The sequence below is a fragment of the Manihot esculenta genome, chromosome 12 (genome assembly GCF_001659605.2).
Source record: "Manihot esculenta cultivar AM560-2 chromosome 12, M.esculenta_v8, whole genome shotgun sequence".
NCBI classification, from domain to species: domain Eukaryota; kingdom Viridiplantae; phylum Streptophyta; class Magnoliopsida; order Malpighiales; family Euphorbiaceae; genus Manihot; species Manihot esculenta.
In genome coordinates, this window is record NC_035172.2 from 7673387 (window position 1) to 7698302 (window position 24916).

Sequence of the window (24916 nt, forward strand, 5' to 3'; positions counted from 1 at the left end):
AATATAAAACCATAATTTTTTTGAAGTTTGTTTTTATTGTCATTTTATTCATAATATTATTTATATTAAATATATATAAAAATACAGAATTTGTCTTAAAAATTGTTGAGAAAAAAAAAACTCAACTTTAATACACGTAAAAATTAATTAAAAATATTTCTTAACGAAAATTAAAAAAATCTATTTATATGAGTTCTGACTAATGGATTGATAGTGCAGGTGGGTTAGGAGAATATTGTCAATTACCAGGTCAACCCAATCTACAGCGGAGACCTCCACTTATTTTTGTGATTGGATTTGGGTCAATTTGCACTGCTCAGAAAATAATTCTAATTTCTTTTTTAAAATAAAAGAATTGACTAAGGCCAAAAAACAATTTAAATATCAAAATAAATCAGTCTTAAAAATTATCAATATTCGATGAATACGAATAATATAATTAATTAAAATTATATAAGCGAATAATAAAATTTATAGTTAACATTTAATTAAAAATTTTATAATAAATATAAAAAATAAAAATTAAATATGAAAATTTATTTATCGGATACCAATAACTAAATATAAAAATTTATTCATGAAATATTAAGGTGACATTTTTAATAAATAAAAAATAAATTACAATAAATTATCTTAATCCTTTAATTTTTTTATTAATTTATACTAATTTATTTTAATATTTTTTTTATTTAAAACTTCAATATTAAGAAATTATAATTTTGATTTTTAAAAACTCTAGAACCTTCACATTCTGCCTTTAAAGAGACACAAGCCTCATGCGCCATAAAATGGTAAAGCTAGCTCGATTGAATAAAAATTAGACTTAATTCTAAGAGTTAAATCTTAATTAATTTTTAATTTTTTAATAAATAAATAAAATTCAAATTTATAAATATTCACCTTAACAGATTAATTATATAATTGATTCATGAAATGGCTCTTAAATACGCTATTTAATTAAAAAAAAATGTTAAAGTTCATTAACATGGTAAATTAGTTGAAGTTAAAATTTAACTTAATAAAAATTTAGTGTTTTTATTTTATTTTTTAAATAAATTAAATTTAAAATTTTGAATTCAAAACTCAAAAATATTTTAACCAAATGGAAAGTTTACGATCCTATTAAAACTTGTTCAGTATTATCGTTCCAATTGCGATAGAAAAAAACACTTTTTTAAAAATATTATTTAAAAAATATTAAAATAATTTTCTGTCCTCTAAATTTAATATAAGAATATTAAAATAATAAAATAATTTTTTTCAAACTTATTTTTTAAAAATACTTTTCTACCCTCCAAATTTAATAAAAAAGACCTCTAACTAATTTTTTTTTTCCGTGTCAAACAAACATGACACAGCGTATATCGCCAGGCAGAGGGCAGGAGGGAGATTTTGTTTTACGCAGAGAGAGAGAGAGGGCTCTGCTATATGTGAAGTTAATGTTTCAGGATTTTCTTTTGTTTCTGTGTTTTCAATCCTTAACCTATTAGATTCTCTTTTGTTTTCTGGGCCTTGTACCTGTTGGTTTCTTCCTCTTCTTCTTTTTCGGGTCCCCTCTCTCTCCCTCTCTCATTATCAAAATCATTTGGGGGCAGCCGCAGAAGAGCATACTAGGGTTTATCAATTGCAGATCAAAGCCCAAGAAGCTCAGATTTTCTAGGGGTTTCTTTTACATTTTTTAGATCTCTCCATTCATCATCTTGTTAATGTAAGTTTGTTTTCTCTTCTGTTTCTGTTGCCCTTCAATTCAAAATCTGAAAGTGTGAAATTTCCTGTTTCCGAATTTCGACTTCGAGATATGGGGTGGACATGAATAGACTCGTCTATGATTCTTCTCTCTAGTTATTTTCCATTACGCTGTTTCCTTTTTAAATGTGCAAGGATTGGGGTTCTGTCGATCAGCTCTGAAAATGCCTTCTTCTTGAGGTGTTTTAAGGTGGGAGCTTTCATTTATTGTTGAGATAAATTAGAATTAGGGCTTGGTTTAGGGTTGGAGCTTTCTTAGTAGATATGATCAAACAGATATTGGGCAAGCTACCTCGAAAACCCTCAAAATCCTCGAATACTGACTCAAACAATGACGGTGGGGTCAATGCCTTTTCGTCTCTAAATTCTTCCCATGGACCCAATAGCACCTCAAAGTCTTCATCCATTTCCTCAAAGTCTACCAACTCGGGTTTGGGTGCTTCACGCATGAACAATGGGACCATTGCCCCACAGAACAAATCGAATCAAGGGAAAAAATCCGCCTCTGTTGCAGGTCAAGTGGATCCCGTGTTGGCTTCTGGGGTTTACGAGCCATTGCCTAACTTCAGGGATGTTCCCAGTTCAGAGAAGCAGAATCTCTTTGTTAGAAAGTTGAACATGTGCTGTGTTGTGTTTGATTTTAGTGATCCCTCTAAAAATGTTAAGGAGAAGGACATTAAAAGGCAGACTTTGCATGAGCTTGTTGATTATATTTCTTCTGCGACATCAAAGTTTAACGAGGTGACAATGCAAGAGATTACAAAGATGGTTGCAGCTAATTTGTTTAGAACACTTCCATCTGTGAATCATGATAACAAGATTCTAGAAATGTTTGACCCAGAGGAGGATGAACCCACCATGGAGCCGGCATGGCCTCATCTTCAAATGGTGTATGAGTTCCTTCTTAGATTTGTGGCTTCAACAGAGACTGATGCCAAGCTTGCCAAGAGATACATTGATCATTCGTTTGTGTTGAAATTGCTAGATTTGTTTGATTCTGAGGACCAAAGGGAGAGGGAGTATTTGAAGACGATACTGCATCGCATTTATGGGAAATTTATGGTACATCGACCATTTATTAGGAAATCCATTAACAATATCTTTTACCGTTTCATATTTGAAACGGAGAGGCATAATGGAGTTGCGGAATTGCTTGAGATATTGGGCAGCATAATTAACGGGTTTGCTTTGCCCTTGAAGGAAGAGCACAAGCTCTTTCTAGTCCGTGCTTTGATTCCTCTTCACAAGCCCAAGTGTGTAGCTATGTACCATCAACAACTTTCGTACTGTATCACTCAATTTGTGGAAAAAGATGTCAAGCTTGCTGATACTGTAATTCGAGGTCTTCTAAAATATTGGCCCATAACTAATAGTTCCAAGGAGGTTATGTTCCTTGGTGAGTTGGAGGAAGTTTTAGAAGCCACTCAGGCAGCAGAATTTCAGCGTTGCATGATCCCCTTATTCCGTCAAATTGGTCACTGTCTCAACAGCTCACATTTTCAGGTAACTTTTTTAGAATGGTTATACTCTTTTTGTTCTTTGCATCTGTTCCTAGTGTTTAATGATTGCATTTATAATTATTGATGTCGTTATCATCTTAATCAACTCTGGATTATTCTTTCATTTTATTGATTGCAACAGGAACTTCTTTGTTACCTAGTCTGCCACCTTCTTTAGATTCACTTTAATTGTTATTACAAGTAGTCATGGATACTTGAATTTCAAATGGGATAATACACTTCCTTTTCCTGATAGTTTAAAAAGAAAGATGGATAACTAAAAAAGATATATGACCATTGAAGACGAGCATAATTGGGAAGCCAAAGATGGCACAATAATATCTGCAGGCTAGTAGTAAACATTGTTTCTTGATAATTTTGACTTTATTTATATATTTTAGATATAATGATCTTTGATAAGGCATCACTCTTTCCTATGTAGGAGTTTTTTGTTTGCAATTTTTGATAATCTGAGATTGTAGTAAGTTTAATAGAAGAATGTAGTTATTTGTCTAAATGGTACTCGTGCTTCTAAAGTTTGCTATTTTGTTTTTCTTTGGATTCACTAGAAGTGATAATGAATAAAAAATTTTAATCTGGCTCCTAATGACATATTTCTAACATTATGTTTTGATCTTTTAGACCTAAATGCTATATATATACATATATATGTATGTATGTATAAGCTTTCATTCTATTCACACCAATTTCTCTGAACTATTAATGATTTTAGGAAAGAAAATTGAATTCCATTAGCTTTGCGCTATTTGCTCTTTGAAGGGTAGAGATATTGAGCCTACTGGCATGGCTGGACATTGATTGGTTATAACTGAAAACTGAACCAAACCAAAATATTTTAATTTGGTCTTTTGGTCGAAATGCTTTGGTTATAATTTTTCTGTTAAGTTTGATTTGGTTCTTCAACATAAAAATGTCAAGAAAACCGAACGGATCAATATTTGTTTTGCATTTAAAAAGGCCTGCTGCTTTTCCTATAGGGCACTGCAGCTCTTTTTTGTGCTTCAACCTTACTGTCTCTCACTTTCTAGCCCCTTGCTGTTCTTCTTACTCCTCTCCTTTGCGTTTTGTGCTATCTCTCATAGCGTCACTTCTCACTTGATTTCAATTTGTTCATTTCTCACTTCTAGTAATCAAATCATTGTTGTGCTGCCCTTTTTTTTTCCAACCTAATCACATTACTCCATAGTTCACACATGGAGTGAAAAGAAGAATGAAGAGCAAAAGCAAAAGCTAGAGGAGAGCAGGTCATATGGAAAGAATTGTGCTATATGATTTGTGTGTATTGTCTCTCTCCACATTCACTTTATTTAATTTTGGAATAATCTGCATCTATTTTTGAGGAAATATTGTTCATGAAAACCAATTATTATTATTATTATTATTATTGTTATTATTATTTTAAGAAACAAACCATTGCATGTGGGTTTCTTTCATGGTCTTGTCCTTCTCTCTTATCTTGTTAAATCTGTTTGCATGTCTTAATTATACTCTTTCTTGTTCTCTCTTGATTTCATTGTAAATTGACCAACTGAACCTGAAACTTTTGGTTTTGGTTTTGGTTTGCTATATCCCTCTTTATCTGTTCGGTCTCACTTTTTAGGAAAATTCAGTTTGTTGGTTAGTCCATTCCATTCGGTTCAGAACTGAATTGATTGATTAGGTAGCCCTACCTATTTGTTAAAATTTTTGTAGATCTTGGTGTTAGAAGGCTATGTTCACTTTGAAAAAATAATGTTAATTTCTGATCAAAAAGTGAAAAAGGGCTTCTTGTTTGGATGGTCCAGTAACTAGAAAAGTGTTTTCTCTATCTATGGCTTCCACAAACATAGGCACAAGCATTGATAATTTTATTTTTTGAAAATAACAATTAGTTAAAAGATTGTATAATGACCTTAGAATAGCTGCTTAAGCTTTCGTAATTCTATTCCATTGAAAGCTACTAGTTTGCTTGCAACATATAGTATGTATAATGCACAAAGGGATCATCCACCGCTTACTATCATTCTTGGCCTCTTTGTGTTTAGGGTTGAGTATTATTTGGAATGAACCTAACCTATACTATTTGGTCCAGTTCCTTTATTTATAAATTTGAGTTTTGTGTGCTGTTATGATAAATTTGCTTTTGGTTTTACTTGTAGAGTAACCAATAGGCATAATTAAACTGAATATTAATACACTGCCTGTTTACATGATATTAAAAACCCACCTTAACCTTAAGTCTTTACTCCACCTAGGGGTGTGCATTGGTTAGTTCAGTTCCAAACTGAATTGAATTAGAAATAAAATCAAACTACATAATATAGACAATTGAAGCAACTGAATTTAAGGACCTAACCGAACCAAATCAAATATAATCGGTTGAGTCCATGGTTTCCAGTTCCAGCAATCAACAGTTCACAACACACCTTCATTTTATCATTCATCCAAACAAAACAATCCCAAGAAAAATCTTCAATAATTAACCAATAATCAACATGATATTCAAAGGCAACAAAACTTGTTTGCGAATAAATCCATAAGCTAACCTAGAACCCATGAACCTAGAAACAAAATCACATGCTAGAATCAATCCACAAAAAATCTAGAACTCATGAACCTAGAACCTAGAACAGAACTAGAAAGAACTAGTCAAGGTGATGCTTGGGCCTCGATAGCTGACCTAAACAGACGTGCTTTGCTTTGAATCCATGAATCAAGAACCTTGAATTGCAGAAGGCGGCAGATGAACTCAGTAGTTACCCGAGTCACTTTAACACGAGAGGTCACAAAATAGAATATCATGAATCAAGGTTTTGCTTTGGTGTTTGAAGAGTGACCTGAGTCACAGTAGGTTGGCTTCACATGGTAGCTACACGAAATTGGCAAAAATGAAGGGAAATCTCCACCTTACTTCGTTCTGCAGCTTCAAAACTTCTGCCCTTGCTTAGAAAACTTAGCCCAGCTTTCATTCTCCATCTATCTGTGACTTTCAATTTGCTAGCTTCTTTCAAACTTGGTTGATAGTCCCTAGCTAATACCCACATGGTCATTTCCTTGCTTTGAAGCCCCTAGATCAGTGGCAGGACAAGTGCATCTTTGAAGTGAATTAAGAATGGCTACTTGCCTTTAAAAAGCCCAATGTTTGAGTCACGTGCTTTTTAATCCAAACATTTAAATCTTGGACTGATTGGCTCAACCTTTGCGTGTGGGTGATATTTTAGCCAATTTTCAAATTCAGAGTATGATTTGTTCATATGGTATTCCATGTATAATTTCTAATTTTTTTTAATATTACATAATTCCACCTGTGAAAATAAATTAACTATCATCTAAGTCTAACCCAAATTAACTACACTTATCTACCTTGTCATAGTGCTAGATTTCAGACATACCTAATTCCCATCTCAGTCACAATCCCTACAACACATACCTGTTCCAGGTTCTATTTTTCTCAGTCATCAAGAACCCAAGCGCAATAGACGTCCTCGTAACTGTCTTCTCAGCGCGGTCTTAAATATGCAACAAAAGGAGTGTCTCTAGGCCAGGGTAGGTATAGATTCGAATATTTTCTACCATTTGACCTTTTCACATTGGATATCATGCAACTGTGGGCATTTGTGTGCATTTTGTTGATGCTTGGGTCAATAGTCTTTTGATATAGTAGATGGAATGCTTACTTTTGGGAAAGAAATCAAGAATGCAACTTTGTTTGGTAAGATAGTTGTGTTTTCTTTTTCTGGCATTGATCAAGCCAGATTTGGCTATATAAAACTGTAGGTTTTTTTTTTGACAGATGATTTCTAGGCATAAAACTGAACTAAATGAAAAACAAACAAATTATTTCGGCTTTAAACCTTATTCAATTTAGTTTGATGTTACTTCCATGTAATTTGTTTTTTTCAATTCAGATAAAAATCGATCAACAGACCAAATACTCACCATTGCTCGTATTCCACGTTAACCCCTTGAGAATTTGCATCAATTAACCACAGCCCAATAAATTGAAACATGCAAGATGCTAGCACTGGTCATTAATACAATAGATGCTCCATTAGTTCATTAATCTTTACATCATAAACCAATAAATATACTTCCTTTTATTAAGTTATAAACAGTGTGGATCTCTGGACCTTCATAAAGTAGAATCGGTTGAGTAACAGGCAACTGAGCAGTGCCTGCTGCCTGACTTCCCATGAAATTGCTCTTGTCATCTCGTAATAAGCTTTGCCTCAAACTTTGCCTTTGGATGATGTGCAGCTTGAAACTGGAAAAAAATGGTTTTATGGTGCTGATACCATAATTCTGTCATTTGATTAGCACGAAAAAATTTTCAACAAGCTATGAGTGGTGAAGCCTTTAATTTTTTTTTTTTTTTTTAGCATACAAAACATTCTGGCCTTTTTGTTTAATTACTTTTATGATCATAGTTATTAAATGTGCAAGGTGCACTATAGCACAAAAAGGCCCCAGGGCCTAGATGCAAGAAACAAGGTGCAGATGTTTGCCTGAGAGAAGTTAGGTGCAAGCAAAAAGTAAAATAAAATCTCATATAGGACAACTGTTCTTATCAATACCACATAATGTTAACACTCAAATAGACGAGTAACAATAATTTTGCACTCCAATTAAAATAAAACTAAATTATTATAGATATTAATCTCTTTAAAACTATGTAAAGGGAATAATCCCTTAAATAAAATAAAGCTAAAAATACTAATAAATATTCTAGTGGCATCATTTTCGTAATCCAAATAAAGATAGTGCTGATAAGCTTAAATATCCCTTCCTCTTTAACTTTTGTGATACCATTATTTGTATGGGGTGAATTCAATTGGTGCACTTATTTCCGTCTGAGATCTCTCTCTTTGTAAATTTAACTATTAGCACTGTTAGAAGTGCTAGGTAATATTTTCTGCTTCCATATCTTATGCCACTGGATACCAAACAAAAGGCTGAAAAGATATGATATGCAGAATCAATTCAGCATACGTGTTTACACGAAAGTAATAATTTCATTGCAAACTCAGACTTTGTGAATAAGGAAAAAATATTGCAAGTTTGAATCAGAATTAGTACAAGACTAGAAGCCCAATATCATCTATCAACAATTTAATGTACTGTGCAATATGCAATTAAATTAACTAATGGACATATACCAATGATTTTTCACTTAGTTGTAGTTAAGATTCATTCTACAGTTCTAATGAAATGTTTTAAGGTGATACCATGGAGAAGATGTATGCAAATACAGATGATGTCTTACAAGACAAGAAAATGGAGATGTTTAGTGTGTAGTTTGAGTGGCGATAACTCAAATCTGCAGTCATGTGAAATACATGGGAATTTAACATTAAGACTTGGCTTATCAGAAGGAGGATATAATTAGCCTGTGCAAGAGATGCATATTGATTACAATAAAAAATATTGCCACACAACCGTAGACAGTTTGCTTTATTTATGTCCATCCAAACTGTTTTGAATTTATGTAGATCTTAAAATTGGTTTTCTTGGCAGGTGGCTGAACGTGCATTGTTTTTGTGGAACAATGATCACATAAGGAATTTGATCACACAAAACAGTAAAGTGATATTGCCTATAATCTTCCCTGCTTTGGAGAGAAACACAAGAGGTCACTGGAACCAAGCTGTTCAGAGTCTGACACTGAATGTGAGGAAGATATTCTCAGATGCTGATCAAGAACTTTTTGATGAGTGCTTGGTTAAATTCCAAGAAGATGAAGTGAAGGAGAGAGAAATACAGGAGAAGAGAGAATCAATATGGAAAAGACTGGAGGATGTAGCGGCCTCTAAGGCCATAAGCAATGAGGCTGTGCTTGTCTCAAGGTTTGCCTCTGTAGCAATTACAACTGGGACAAGTCCACGGGCTACTGCTGGTAGTTGAGAGGCTGGGTTGTGAGTCTACCCTTGTTTGTAGTTGAATGGTATAGGAGGGGACTTCATTGGCATGATTATGGAAATTGATGTTTGGCCTCTTTTCCACTGTTTCTCATATTATCTCATGGATTTTATGCAGGCAGGGCTCCTAGGGAAAAGGGTAATCCTATTTTTTGGGTTCTGGGTTCATTCTGTTTTATTTTTCTCTTCAGCCATTAAAGTGTAAGTGTTTGTATTATAAGGGATTTGATTTATAGAGGCAGTGCTTCAGATTTCCTGCCTGATAATATTTATTTCCTGTAATGATGCAAAGAAGATTTTTCCTTATGCCTTTCAGCTTTGGTGATTCCTTTATTTTTCTTTAGCCCAACTGCAGATTTTGTTCTTTTTCTTTTTCCTTTTTCTAATTATAAGCAAACAAGGGACTACCTTCCTCGATCAGATTTTCTGGTACAGCTGTACTGTTCTTCAAGTGATAATTTTCACAGCATTGTATGTGAAATGGGGAAACTGGGTAGAAAATTTGTTCCTAATACTCTTGCTTCTGTGTTGCCTGCTTCGATTGCATTCTTTACTAATGACCTGATCACCTTTGTTCGTTTTAGACAATTTTGCAACTCTAGTACCTTGCGTCTAAACAGTGGAGGAGGATATCTTCAAATGAACTGCATAATCTATATAATCAGGGAATCCTATATACGCTTTACTTCCATGTATGGAGTGCACTGGATTTCTTAAAACTCTGTATAAACAATTTCTGATCCTTTAAGGCTTCTATAGCCAGAGCTCTTCTACGCCTGCTTTGCTCGTCAGATGTCTGTCGTTGGACTTTTTTTTTATAGAAGGGAGGTTGATCATCTTAGGTACATTAACGACCCCTGTGTTTTAGATTGCTCCGGTCTAGTTAAAGCACTGGCATGCCTTTGCCACTTGTTTGGCTTCACATGGTGGCACCATCTTGGTCTAAATTTTTTTAAAAGTTTTTCTTCTACTCTTTGAGTTCTTGGATTGTTTGTAGGGGGTGTAAGCGAACCAAATTGTTCGTGAGCTATTCGAGACTCGGTTTGATAAAAATTCGATCGGGTTTGGCTCATTTTCTAAACGAGTCGAGTTTAAGCTCACTTTTTAGACTCGTTTAACAAACGAGCCGAACTTGAGTTTAGCAGTATTCGGCTCGTTTAGGCTCGCGAGCTGACTTGTGAACAGGCTCGTGAACAGGCTCGTGAACAGACTCGTGAACAGGCTCGTGAACAGGCTCGTGAACAGGCTCGTGAACAGGCTCGTGAACAGGCTTGCGAACAAACTTATTTACTAATACTAATCCCACATTGAAAGTTGAAAGGATATGGACAATCGTGACTTCAGGACAACTCTTTTATATTCTTTTTCATTAGTTTTGAGTTTGAGAGATTTTAATTAAATAAAAAATTTTAATTTAAAAGTCTCTTAATAATTTTATAATTTAAATTTGTTTATAATTTAAATAAATTTGAATTATATTGAGTTTGTTTATAATATAATCGAACTCAAATTCGAGTTTAAATGAGTTCAAATTCGAGTTTTTTGAATGGAGTTTGAGTTGACTCGTTAATGTGATAAACGAGCTTATTACGAATTGAATTCGAACCGAGTTCGAGTTTAATATTTATTTTATAAATTGAGTTCGAGTTTGAATTCGAACTTTTAAATTTATTTTCTAATCGAGTCTGAGCTTATTAAAGTTCGACTCGGCTCGGTTCAATTACGGCCCTAATTGTTAGAGCATTGGATGTGCAATATACATTAGTTCTATATTCCTTTAATGGCCTTGCTTTCCATGGAACACTGCTCCGAACCGAAGCTACCCTTGGCCACAAATGATAACATTTTCTTTAAATTGGCGGATCCTTCATTCGGGTTGGACCCGAACATGTACCTAGGGTTATTTATGGGCCTTGCACTTTGAGATTTGGTAGGCTACAATAATAGCCTATTTATATGAAAACTTTAAAATTTTTCATTATTTTAAAATTTTAAAAGTTAGATAAAATTATTTAAAATTACCAATTTTATTGCAATTATATTCAAATTTAAAATTTGATTTGAGGATAGTGTGTCTTGAAGATGTAGGAAGATTGACACGAATTATTTTATCATGCTCATATGTCACGTCGATAAGTATTATTGATAAAAAAATTCAAAATTTTTAATTAATTTATAATTTAATTTAAAATTTTAAAAATTAATATAATTCAATTTAAAATCTCTAAATTTATTGTTTTTTTTCATTCCCATCTTGCCTAATTTGAAAAACTACAGCTTTAACATTTTTTTGTTTGTCAATAGTTTCCATAAAAATTACAATAAATCTCATATTTATTGATTTTTTAATTTTTAAATATCTTGTTACGTATTTATCACAATAAATTCCATTATATTTATTATAAAAAATCATGTCAATATAATAAAAAATAAAATTATAATATTACTATTTATAATTATATTATTAATCTTTTATAATTGCTTAATAGTATAAGTCAGCGATTTAAAGTATAAATAAATTAATTAATAATTTTTTGATGAAGCTTTGAGAATGTTTAGCCTAACTTAAAAATTTTAGTTTATAAGCATAAGTGGTAGTTGATTTGAATTCATAAATCTATTTAGTATAAGTATTTATAAGTAGTAAATAAAAGTTGATCATTTAGTTAAGAATAACTTATAAGCATATTTTTATGAAAATAATTAAAAAATTATAAATTATTTTTTCATTAATTAAATTACATGTAATTTTAAATTTTCAATAAAAATATTTTAATAATTTAATTAATTAAACTGACTTATAAACCGTATGAAAATCTAAAAATCTCTTAAATTTATTATTTATTTATAAGGAGAATAATTACTTATAAATTTATTACCTTGCTACAAATCTATGAGTTAATTAAATTTTAAAACTTGCTTGACCAAATACTCTATCAATCATCCATAGTAATTATATTTGACTTCTTTTACTTTATTTTTTATTTTAATAAAAAATACTTTTGAGTGGGAAGGAAACAGCATGAAATTTCGGATTCCAGAGGAATAGAGGATAGCTTTTGCTGTTAACGTGTCTAGTTCTATGACACATACATTTGTATAGTAATCAAGTTGAATCGCTGACGTCGAAGAATAGATGATAAATTGAGGGACAGAGAGAAAAGCTGATGATTTTCTTTTTGGTGCGGCAGGAATGTTTCAGCTTGGACATTGTAATGGGGTTTTTCAGTACCCAAAATTGAGCCCACTGGTTCATTTAAGAAGGGAGAGAACTCCGACGAAAATGTCCTTGCAAGGACAATCTGTTCCCTCTAGAACCCAGGTCAATACTTTTTTTCCGTTTGTTTCCCTGAAAAATGGCGTTGAATTTTAGCTTCTCATATTTTTTCTACTGTATAAAAACTTTTTTTATATTGCATGTTTGGAGGTCAATGAAATCAGAAGCTATGCTCTTCTTTTTATTTTTTTCTCTCTGTTATCAAATCTTGTACCCAGAGGATATAAGGTTATGGTTTGTTTTAGTTTTTCCAATATTAGGTATTAATTGGTATTCACCTTCCCACTGTTGAAAACTAAAAATTTGCAAAAATTCAATTCATTTGATTCCTGTTTAACTATTTTTGTGAATTTGCAAGAATTCAATTGAATTGATTTTTTTTAAATGAATTGATTTTTTTTGAATGATTCTCTAGGAAGGGATTTAACTTTTTCTTAAAGAAGATGAAATCTTACTTGATTTTGCAAGTGTTCATTTGAATTCTTTTCTTTCAAAATGAATAATGCCAAATGAAAGGATAAGTGTAAGAATTCAATTCTTTTAACTTAAAAAATAATTCATCTAGAAAAATAAAATATCATATTCGAAATAGTATGATTTTGTGAGGTTAAAGTTCATTTCTTTTCTTTTATATGAAATATTCCAAAAGGAACCATATAACTTTCTTATTGAATCTTTGAGGTGAAATGCGGATAGATTTGTTTCTTTGTGCATGGGTTTTATTCTCTGCATGAGAGATTTCTTGGAGAATTAGTTTGCGATTGGGTAGAATTAATCACTGCATAGCAAGCCAAAGACATTTGTTTATGTAAATTTGTAGTGATATAAATATAAAAGATGAATAAGTTATAATGCAAATTCCTTCATTAGCGATATAAATCTATACTGCATTGTTCTGATTCTTAATAGATTACTTAGAAAGATATAGCTTGGTTCAAGATCATTTTAACCACTGAAACACGTTTACAGAAAATTTGTTTTTTACGAGGATATCAAAGCAGTTTATGATCCTGAAAGAGTTAATTAATCTCAGCACGAGAGCCTCAACCACTAATACAACTTTTGTTAGAATTGCTTCATTTCATACCTTCTAATTTGGCCTATTATTTTCAATTTGAAGAGGATAATGGAGAGCATTGCAGTAAGTGGTGAAGTTGGTGGTGCTGGCGGTGCATACTCATATAATGCTCTAAAGAGATTGGACAAGATTTGGTCTAGCATCTGTTCTACACAAACAGGTACAATTCTTACCACTGTTGTGGTTTAAATTGAGTCTGTGAGAGGTCCTTAAATATTTAATCTTTACATAAATTCTGCAGTTTCCCAAGAACCACCACAAGTAGTTTCTAGTTTTCCACATGTGTCCAGTCATTCTGATCTGACTGGCAAAAAAGTAGACAGATTTGATGTCATAGTTTGTGGAGGCACTTTGGGGATCTTCATTGCCACAACATTGAGTGCGAAAGGTCTTCGAGTCGGCATTGTCGAAAGAAATATACTAAAAGGGGTATAATATACTGTGGAGTTCATTGTAGAGATAATTTAGGCATAGAAATTGATTTTAAAAGAACAATTGTTGTGAATGATTAGAGGGAACAAGAATGGAATATCTCAAAGAAAGAGCTTTTGGAGCTGGTAGAAGTTGGTATTCTCACAGAGGACGATATTGAACAAGCTACAGCTGCGACATTCAATCCTGTGAGTTCTGGTGATTCATAAATTGATTATATTCTTTCAATCTTTTTTAAATTTATTTTATAAAAGCAAATTTTCTTAAGAGCAGAAAACAATGACCACTGACTCTAATTTTGCAATAACTTTGCTCTTTGGTTTTCCAGCATCTTGTGAAAAAATCTTTGACAATGATTTCAAATTTTAAATAAATCAAACTATTGCACATATATAACCATGCGTTAGCTTGTGAAATCGCTGTTTTTTCCCATTCCAAGTCATATTGTGAGTATGGTGTCAAGATATTCTGATATTTTCACTGTTGTACTTTACTGGAACTTTGGGCCAGATGATTGATCACATAGGAGCATTTAGAGGTTATAAAGTTGAAGTTAAGGATATCTGATAATGTTGATAAAATGGACTTTGGTCCTTTCTGAAATTTTATCTTGCAAGGAACCTTGGCCCAGCAAAATTGACATTAGCAATTGAACTCTTTCTCCTGCACACCATCCAAGTGCAAATGCTGCCTTATGTCATCTCATTGTTTCTGATGAATTTCATTAACTGTGTGCAGAACAGATGTGGATTTGAGGATAAAGGCGAAATCTGGGTTGAAGACATTCTTAATCTTGGTGTTTCGTGAGTGCAATGGATTCTAAAGAAGACATTCTTAATCTTGGAGTGCCATAGATTCTAATGAAATCATTCACTCTTTTATTATTCTTTTCCATTGCTTTCTATACAGATTTGTCATGGGGCAATAGAGGCACTTGCACCTATGGCCACCAAAAGGTCCCCATGAATTTTATAGGCTATGTTCATTATGCTTCCCTTGATTATTTGTGTTTTCCCCTTCTCAAAAATATTATTTGTTTTGCTTTTGATTTGGCTTTGATTAATTTGTAATTTTATTAGCCTATTGTAGATTGGGCAGACTGATTAGTTAAATGCATAAAATTAAACTAATTACATACTAAGTATAGTCAACTTGTATCAATTAATTTGGTGTGTTTATTATCATCATCTTTTGGATGCTAGAAAGAAAGAAAGAAACAAACATTACATTAAAATATATAAAAATATATTTGGTTTAAAGATATAACAACATACTGAAAGGGCATATAAGTATGAGGAAAATAATGGAGTAGTTTTTTCTAATAAATTGTGCAAAAAATTCTACCTGTGTTTGAATTTCCATGACTGTAATCATTAATCACATAGGTAATTCAAATCAAGGATTGGGTTAACATAATTTTTTGTTATAGGAACTTTGCTTGATTGTATTTAGATTATTTCTCGGCAATGTATTATAATTAAATGAGGATTACTTCCTGAAACTTTAAAAGCTTGAATTCTTGAACTTTTTTTTCCTAGAATTGTTATCAGTCCTTTATTAATTATGGTGACATGTTGATGATGCACAAATTAATCTTGTCAACTTGGAGACTGATAAAACTGTTAGGCAAGAAAAATGATCCTGCATAATTGTGATACTTTAAGAGAAATTAATCTTGCTTCTGCGGGTGATAACCATTTTGGTTTGCATCTCTATATCATTGCAGGCCTGTAAAGCTTATAGAGGTTATGAAGAAACGGTTTATTTCTCTAGGTGGAGTCATCTTAGAAGGCTATAGTGTCTCCAACATCTGTGTATACGAGGATGCAGCAGTGAGTATACCACCACTTATAACATTATCAAATGGATGATGAAATATAATATAATATGACGGAATAGAGGGAGAAAAAAAGCTAGTAGTCAACCCAAAATGGACTGGGGGTAATATAGTGAATTTTGTTAAGTTACAATCTGGCTGATGTTATCTTCTAGCAGAGAGGTTGAGTTAATAGCCATATGAATATGAAATTTGCAAAATGTTTAGATGGCTTCGCTGGAAAATCTAGAGTCAATCAGAGGCGAGCTAGGTGGGATGGGGGATGGCGAAATGTTAGAGTAAGAACAACAGAAATCATAACTATAAGAGACTTAAGGGCAATTTTTGAATGATAAAAGTTAAACCTTGTTGAAGCGGAGCATTGGAAAGAGAATACTTAAATTATTTAAGGCCACACATTGAGATTACTCTGATGAAAGTTTGAATGTGATTATGCCTCATTAAGACCGAGTTTAATAAAATTGTCTTCCTTGTCAATGAGAATTCAGTGTTCTTTTGACTTTTTTCCTTAGGTCTTGCAACTTGTCGAGGGGAATACCTTATCATCACGTCTTATCATTGATGCAATGGGGAACTTTTCACCCGTCGTCAAGCAGGTAAGAACCGTTTCCTTCATTAGGATTTGCACAAGCATGCGGTGGCCCATCAGCAATTTTCTGATGCAAGATTAACTCCTTTTAAGACTCTTTCTTTTACATGTAAATGCCAATTTTGATGATTTCTCAGTAAATCTACTGGTAGTGGTACATATGAATTTCGAGAGTACTTCTGTAGCACTGTTTACATTTACTTAAGGAAATTTTGGCATGACTGAATTAGCGATAAATGGAATGAGAACTGCAGCCCTTCATGTTCAAAGTTTTCACTTTTCCTTAGATATTAAAATATAAGTATTAGATTTTTCATAGGCAATTAGGCAAGCATACATAAGGTAAATAACAACTTTATCTCTGTTAGTTTTCTGTAAGTTATGACCAAAATGACTCGTAACCATTTGCATTACAGATAAGAAGAGGAAGGAAGCCTGATGGTGTTTGCCTTGTTGTTGGGTCCTGTGCTCGTGGTTTTAAAGAAAATTCTACAAGTGATGTCATATATAGTAGTTCATCTGTTAAGAAAATTGGAGACTCGGAACTACAATATTTTTGGGAGGTAAATTGACTTTCTAATACATTATTAAAATAAATTCATGGTTCATTACTTTTGAGAATATAGCTCTTTTGTGAAAATTTCACAGGCATTTCCAGCTGGCTCTGGTCCTATAGATCGTACTATATATATGTTCACCTATGTTAATCCTCAACCTGGATTACCCAAATTGGAAGACTTATTAGAAGACTATTGGGATTTGATGCCTAAATATCAGGTAAATTTTAGATCCGTTCTCTGCAATCTCATGTACCACTCTTCAAATTGCTTACTTCTACATCTTGATGATTGAAGCTTCATCTGTCATCTTCTGGATTTTGTATATAAAAAATCTCCTTCTGTTATGGTCAATTTAAATTGTGAAAATTGTTTATTTTTCTTAATTGGTACCTCTCTTATTCTATTATAGTTGAAGTCCGTTCCATATCCCTTTTTCCAGCAAAATAAAGAAGAAAATTATTAAATGTTGTTAAAAGCTGATAATGGGTTTCTCTTTTGAGTGTGCGAGTTCTTTAAATATTTATGATACATGCTGGAAAGTGATGACTCGGTAATAACATCTTGAGGGCCGAATCTTATGTTATATCTGCTAGTTTGCAATAGTTTTTTGCATGTTATCTTTGCTGCTTGGGCTCTTCTACATTTCTACAATTATCACCCACCACTCAAATTTAACCTTCCTAGAAGGGAGAAGTATTAGCCTACTGATTACTGTTCAGTGCACTGGCTAGTACCTGCACTTCAGGAGCTGTCAGCATGAAAGCATAGCACAAAACAACTTGTATTTAAAAGGTTTCCTATTGTGAATATATGCATGCATTTACGTAGCAAGCAGTTGGATATACCTGTGATTATAAACTGTATGGAGTTTTGAGTGGGCACAGGTGTTTGATTATTGAAGCAACTCCATCTTCACTGCAGTGTCAAAGTCAATATTTGACAAATCAGACCTAGTTCATTTTTTATTTTATTAGTGCCTTGTGGATGCAGTGCTTAAGGGTCACGTGTTATAAGCTGCAGCTCTTGAATTTTAAGTTTTTCCTTTCTTTTCCTGCATCTCAAAATTTTCTTTGTGACACCATTGATTTCCTGTCGTAATATTCTTGAATGGAATGTGATTTCCCACTTCCATTTTCTTGAGTTCCTTAGCTGATCACCTGGTAATGCTTATCCACTTTGCAGGGAGTTTCCCTTGAAAATCTGGAGATTCTGAGAGTTGTATATGGTATTTTCCCTACGTATCGTGACAGGCATGCAATTCATGAACTGAAATTTTATGCTCTATTAGAATTAATTCTCAGTATCATTGTTCAGTTCATGGAACAATACTTTTATGCTTTTCATGAGTTGGTCTTCAAATCTAACATTTTAAATTCTTAATGGTGGACATCAACTTCTCAGTCCGATGCCAGCAGCATTCAATCGTGTCTTGCAGGTTGTTTATGTCACAAACTTGTAAAGCTCCAAATAGATTATGGGTAGATAACAAATAGGATGTATATTTTATAATATGATGCTTTGCAGTTTGGTGATGCTAGTGGCATACAGTCACCTGTGTCATTTGGTGGGTTTGGGAGCTTGACAAGGCATATCAGGAGATTGTCAACTGGTATATTCTATATGCATATCACCCTTATCATTATTACTTGTTTGCTAATTTAAAATGTGAATGTATTTTGGAATGATTACACAAATTATACCACTTTACTAGGTCTATACGATTTCCGATAAATATAACCACTTTACACATGTAGGCCTTTGGTTCCCAATTTAAAAGATAAACAATTTCAAACCCAAGGTTCTTGTGTAGAGAGACATTGTAGATGAAGACTTGTGACTTGCTCAAACTTACCAGCATTGATGTATTTTTTTTTTCTGAGAATGAAGGAATATATGATGCGATTGATGGCGATTTTCTTGATGCAGACAGCTTGTCCCTACTAAATCCATACATGGTTAGTGACTTTGTATTTTTGGCTCTACAGTTAAGCAGCCTGTCATGCAATTTTCTGAACATAATTACTATTATTGCAGCCCAATTTAAGTGCTTCATGGTTATTTCAAAAAGCAATGTCAGCAAAGCAAAACTCTAATGTTTCTCCAGAATTTATTAATGAGCTTCTTCATGTCAATTTCCAGAGTATGCAGGTAGGCTTATGCTGCTATGCTGTAAAGCTTTTACTTGTTAAGTGCTGCTTCATTCGTCTTTCACGTACCTAATGCATTATGACTCTTCTACAGAAGCTAGGCGATCCAGTTTTAAGACCTTTCCTTCAGGTTATTTGGTCTTCTATTATTTTCTCTCCCTTCTTCTAGTGAAATTCCTGGTTTCTAGTCCATTTCATTCGCCAATTCAGAATTAAATTCTCATAAAAACACACGTCTATCAACATAGAAAATTATTTTCCCCTCGTTATTATTATTATTTTGATGGCAGGATGTTATACAGTTAGAGCCTCTTGCCAAGACATTAGGCCTTGTTATGCTGACTAAACCTCAAATTCTCCCTTCAATATTTAAGCAGGTATCAATGAATCTGATCTTTCTTTTGTTGTTCTTTCTATCTGTATTCCATATATTTTATCTCCAAATGAATTGATATCCGCCTTCTATGGAACATGTAAAAAAATTTAATTATTTTTAGATTTTGATTCTCTTGGAAGCCACTGGATTTAGAGAGATACTATATTGTAGCTTAAGGCCAGTTGGGCCTCTCTATAGTCCAAAGAGGAAAACAGTCTATTTAATCTCATTTGCTTTTATCTGGATAATGTAAATCAAGAAGATGGAGGGAAATGACAGATAGCAACAAAAATTAGATGTAATTGGTCAGTGGTTTGTCTTCATCATGATTGCAGCAGCTTTGCGACATCCTAGCTTCAGAGTAGCAGCATGGAATGTTAGAGATAGTTACAGAATGAAAATTAACTTTACCCATGCGTGATCTTGAATTGCTTGATAATTGTACATAGATTACTGGGAAACAAAAGTAATAGTTATAACACAGATAGGATCTTAACAAAGTAGAGGAACATAGACAAGGCAATGTTTTTTAATATAATTTTCTTACGTGAATTATTATATATTTTGGCCGATTAATATGTAATACTTCTGGTCTATGAATCTATTTGTCTTCAGGTTGGTATTCCCGTGCTTCTGGACTGGTCCGGCCATTTTTTTATGCTCAGTTACTATACTTTTTTATCCAGCTTTGCCGACCCCGTAATCAGGTAATATAACCTTGTTTTCCTCTCTTAGATTTACTTGCATTTTGTCTGGAATGACTGTAAAAACTTGGAAATGTTCCTATGCATTCCCTAAAACTTGTCCACACTTTCCTGCCAGACCATTATTACATGTGTTTCCATCAAAGATTCAGTTTGAGTGGAAGCGGCATCTTGAGGCTTGGAAATATGGATCTGGTTTAGATTACAAGCTATGAAGATTCATCAATAAGCATGCATTGAACTAATGGGGAATGAAGTGAAAAGTGTATAGACCGGGGCCCAGTTTCATGCACCGGTGAGTCGGAACTAATATGTTCATCTTGGATTTTGTAGCTCTTCTTGCATCCTATTTAAAAATCAATGGAACAATCTGTGCATCTGTTGGACCCAGGTTGAATATGACTCTTGTACGACTGTATTCTGCATGCAAATATTCATCTATTATTCTGATTTATTGTACAGACAATTTTGCAATTGAATTTGCTTTTTCTCAATGAAAATATTTGGAAGACTTTCTTGTTTGTGGTCTTCATTTTATGGGATATAAGCCTTGGTGAATCTTATTCTGCAAACCTTCCAAAAAGAAAGATCCTTGAGAGGTTTAAACATTGAACCAAGGTTTAATAAACAGAATATTGCTCAATTTCATCCTTTAGTTAAAATTTTTTAACTTTTTATTTAAATTAGTCAAAGAAATTTTAATTTAATCTCAATTTAGTTCAAAAATCATAAAAAAATCAAGAATTAAACTCTTGATTTTTAAGCTAAATGAAGAAACAAATAAATTTAACCCAAAACTAAAGAAATTAAGGTTCTTAATTTTCACCTAAATTTTTGGAGATATTTTATCTATGTCCCTCGACTTGAATACTGCAATTCATTATAATCTATATTATATATTGATATTCTAAAATTCAGATAATGGGTTTTACGATTGTAAGGTTGGATGGAGAGGGAGGTATTCCTCTCCTTTTATTTTTTTCATTTTGTTTGCTAGTAGCTCGTCTAACGGTCTCTCTACTACAATACCATCTGTCTCTGTCACGCAGATCCGTATATACGGAAGCGTCAGACTCCTTTTCCATGCCAGACAGCCATTTAATTTTTCCGGAACGTATGCAGGCAGGGCTGCGAAATAACTGGGCCTGCTATTTCATCACGTCACATCACTGAGCTGGATTTCTACCCACTGGATCCGAGCTCACAGGTGACTCGGTCTGTTCCGTGTGTCTGGGTCAAGGTCTGAGGGGCTGGACTCTTCGGCCTGAGGAGCTGAACTCTTCGGCCTAAGGAACTTCGCGGGCTCTAAGCCGACTCTGTTTTCTCGGTCCTGAACTCCTCCAAAATGGATGAGGTTCAGCGGTTGGCTGTCCCAAAGCGGATGAATTTCGGCGATTATCATATATAAAAGTGAAAAGAGTGAGAAATAATAGTGAAAAGAGTGAGAAATAATGAAAATTTTTTAATCTTTTACTTATTTTTAATTATTTATAATTATATTTAAATTTTAATGCGGATTATAATTTTTGTTAAATAAATTAATTAAAGAGTTATCCAAAAATTTCAAATTTTAAAATCTAGAATTTATACAATATTATAAACAAATGTATAAGGGCGTCGGAATGATAAAAATGACAAAAAATTACTCATGGAATCATTTAATAATCACAAATTTTATATTTTATTTTAATTAGCCAAAAAATAATACAATATTTTATTCCTATCTAAATTTATTTACTTTAATTTATTAAATAAATTATTCTATTTAAATATAAATGGGTAAACACTATGTAATTATAACTTTATTATAATTTTTTAAAACTAATTATTTAAAAGAAATTTTCCTTTTCTTTTAAATTTGTGCAAGCTAAAAAACTATTTTTAATAACGTACATATTAAATTATCACTAAAATATATAGTTTATTAACAGTAAATTTATCACTAACACATTAAATTATCGTTAATAATATTTAGTGGTAATTAATATATCGCTAATAATTTTTAACAATCAAAATTTATAAAACAAATTACAATCATAAATATATTCAATTGTTAATATTATTATAATTAATATCAAATGATAGTTAAAATTATTTTAATAATGATCCTAATTTATACCAAAAACTGTACTAAAATTTAAAATTTAAATAATAATATCAATTAAATTTAACAACTAATACTAATTAATTTAAATTAATTTTCTATTACAATAAAATTAACAAAATTGTATATAGAGGAGAAAGAAGTTGAAATAAAGAATAATTAAAGTTACCCCTGATATTTTAAATTATTGCAATAAAACTAATTTTAATTAAGAATTAATATAAATTATTTAGGATCTATAAAAAGTAAATTTTTATTTCTATTTCTATTTTAATTTTAATTTTATATAAAAATTAAAATTAAATCATAGTATTATAACTAATAAAAAAAAACGTGAAATGCATATTGAATAAATCTAATACAAAGTAAAAGATGAAAAGGATCAAACACGCAATTCAAAGATAGGTGAATTCCAAACGGATTACATAACTAAAAAAAAAAAAATGTAAAAGTTATAAAACAGATGCTAGTTCTAGAGGAATTAGCTATAATCCTGTCAAAAGGAAAACTAGCTAGTCCTTAAACAAAGATTGGCGACTGACTATATTAGCAACTTTGTTACCTTGTCAATGCATATTTTCAAAGGAGAGATTAGGTAGTTGAGATTGCATAGTCACAATAGCAGCAATAATAATCACAATGTCTGAAGGAATAAAAAAACTAGGCTTAGTCAATACTAAGTAGAGAACTTCAAAATCTATAGAATATACAAGTGATTAGAAATTTTGAGCTAAAGTTAACCGAAAAGTCTCAAAACTATACGAGCTTCTGCAACTAAAGGAGAATTAACTCTAAATATACTTAGTCATTCCATCTAATAGACACCATTATCATTCTGAACTACTACAGCAATAACAACTAGAGAAAATTGATCATTCTAAACAGTATCAGTGTTGAATTTCAAGGTCCTATGACGAGGAAGTAATCGGATCTCCTGTCTAGATTGACACCGATGACTATTTGACAAAGAAGCAACAAAAATACCATACTGCTAAAGTTCTAGATAGCTAAGAGAAATATAAGAAGAAGTAGTAAAGGGATTAGGAATAATAAATTCAAACACTCCATTATTATGTGCTTTCTATATATTCTAAAAAGTAAGAGAAATAAGCTACATGATAGATGCACAGTCAGATTCTTGCCGAAAATGATCCCATAGAGATTGTCACCATACTAGAAAGCTTAGAAATCGAACAATATCAGGCTTATAAGAGCAAGAGCTAATAAACCAAGTGGCACTAACATGAGGATAGAGGAAGAAAGCATGCTCTAGGGTTTCTACTTGTGCAGAGCAAAGAGAGCATATGGGAGAAACCTGAACTCCACACAATACTACATTATATAAAATAGAAACTACATTATGTAGTAAATACCACAAAATCCTTGAGTTTAGATTAAACCAGAAGAGCTCAAGTACCTTGCCAAACAGACTTTAGAAGACAAGTTGAAGAGGAAGTTTGTGAGCTAACAATCTAGCCAAAGGATTGTTGAACAAGATATTTATAACCAGACTTGACAGTATATTCTCCATGTTGCTCAAAATGTCAGACCAAAGAGTCAAAAGTACCTATAAGAGCCACTGGTATAGAGAAAATAACATTAGTTTGAGCAATTGGAGATAGGTAATGTACTAACTAATGATTCTAATCTAGATTACACTGATCTATCAATCTACCACTCAATTAACATGAACAAGACAATGAGGAGGGTGAACAATATATAACCAGCTACAACAAAAACCCATGGATTATGTCGAAAGAGAGTACCATTGCCATCATCAATGTTCATCCTAACATCGCCTTTTAGAACATTTCTACCAACTAACATACCTTGCTATATCCAAGAAATTTGCTTTCGAAGGAGAGCATCCCAAATAGAAGATCGAGGAAAGTACCTAGCTTTAAGAAGTCGAGCCCACAAAGTAGATGGATTTTGAATAAGGCATCAACACTACTTAGTTAAGCATGCCGAATTGAATTTTTCAAAATCCTTAAATCTCATACCCCGCAAAATTTATATAAACAAGAATGCTGCCATCTAATCCAAGACATCTTTCGATTTTTCCCATCTCCTGCCCACCAAAAATAACTGTAAGGATTGATTGAGTCAAAGTAGCGCAATCGGCCTGAGATAGCAACTTCTGCTTCCAAGCTTGAGTCTTAGAGCGAATACGAATTCTCAAACCAACACAAGACTTGCTGCTTAGACCTATCTAACATAGCAAGTAATCAGTGGCGGAGCCAGGAGCTTCCCTTTGGTAGGGCACCGGCTGCGCCGCTGCGGCACCACCGGCTGCGTCGCTGCGGCACCTTCATCCCCCTTCAAAGCATTTTTCGGTCGCCGGTACGGCACGTGCCCCCCCTTGCTGTACCTTCCCTCCGCCCCTGCAAGTAATCCTAAGTATCTATCACCATATTTCATTTCTCACATATGAAAAAGATGCCAAATGTTCCATTTTAGAGTAGAGGGCATTAGTTGACTAAAGTAAATATGATATTTAAAAAAATTAATACATTGACCAAAAGCTGCACTGCTAGGGGCAGAAGAAATGATGACGACCTCATTGACAGCAACCTTAGTAGTAACTCGTGAACTACCAACCATTTTGAGAGAAAAGAGAGATAGATTCTTTTTACAAGAAAAAGAGTAGGA

At 32.8% G+C, this 24916-nt stretch overlaps 2 protein-coding genes across 4 annotated transcripts; both read left to right on the forward strand.

Annotated features, from left to right (window-relative positions):
• Positions 1–1341: 1341 nt before the first annotated feature.
• LOC110628113 (serine/threonine protein phosphatase 2A 59 kDa regulatory subunit B' gamma isoform) lies at positions 1342–9466 on the forward strand. Its single transcript, XM_021774613.2, has 2 exons — positions 1342–3249; positions 8760–9466. The coding sequence occupies exons 1-2, from the start codon at positions 2011–2013 to the stop codon at positions 9144–9146; spliced, it is 1626 nt and encodes a 541-aa protein (XP_021630305.1). The 5' UTR covers positions 1342–2010; the 3' UTR covers positions 9147–9466.
• A 2728-nt stretch (positions 9467–12194) lies between these two features.
• On the forward strand, positions 12195–20681 carry LOC110628563. Of its 3 annotated transcripts, none has more exons than XM_021775294.2 (18): positions 12195–12482; positions 13558–13675; positions 13757–13944; positions 14028–14135; positions 14686–14750; positions 15674–15779; positions 16297–16380; positions 16790–16936; positions 17022–17150; positions 18116–18183; positions 18335–18368; positions 18458–18542; positions 18821–18888; positions 19073–19081; positions 19175–19210; positions 19371–19457; positions 20072–20163; positions 20279–20681. In XM_021775294.2, exons 1-18 carry the CDS (start codon positions 12354–12356, stop codon positions 20373–20375), a joined length of 1650 nt encoding a protein of 549 aa, XP_021630986.1. In that variant the 5' UTR covers positions 12195–12353; the 3' UTR covers positions 20376–20681. The 3 variants fall into 3 exon arrangements, 2 of the variants coding, with proteins under 2 accessions (XP_021630986.1, XP_021630985.1); XR_006348017.1 differs by having other exon boundaries at positions 12196–12482; positions 18968–19081; positions 19175–19218; XM_021775293.2 differs by having other exon boundaries at positions 12197–12482; positions 18968–19081.
• Positions 20682–24916: the final 4235 nt, after the last annotated feature.

What these genes read in the sequence shown, in the direction of transcription:
- LOC110628563 (XM_021775293.2), top strand. Translation starts at nt 12,354, where the DNA reads ATGTTTCAGCTTGGACATTGTAATGGGGTTTTTCAGTACCCAAAATTG. An exon ending in CTGTTCCCTCTAGAACCCAG is followed by an intron (nt 12,483 to 13,557) that starts GTCAATACTTTT and finishes TTCAATTTGAAG; the next exon opens with AGGATAATGGAGAGCATTGC. An exon ending in TCCCTTCAATATTTAAGCAG is followed by an intron (nt 19,458 to 20,071) that starts GTATCAATGAAT and finishes ATTTGTCTTCAG; the next exon opens with GTTGGTATTCCCGTGCTTCT.
- LOC110628113 (XM_021774613.2), top strand. Translation starts at nt 2,011, where the DNA reads ATGATCAAACAGATATTGGGCAAGCTACCTCGAAAACCCTCAAAATCC. An exon ending in TCAACAGCTCACATTTTCAG is followed by an intron (nt 3,250 to 8,759) that starts GTAACTTTTTTA and finishes TTTTCTTGGCAG; the next exon opens with GTGGCTGAACGTGCATTGTT.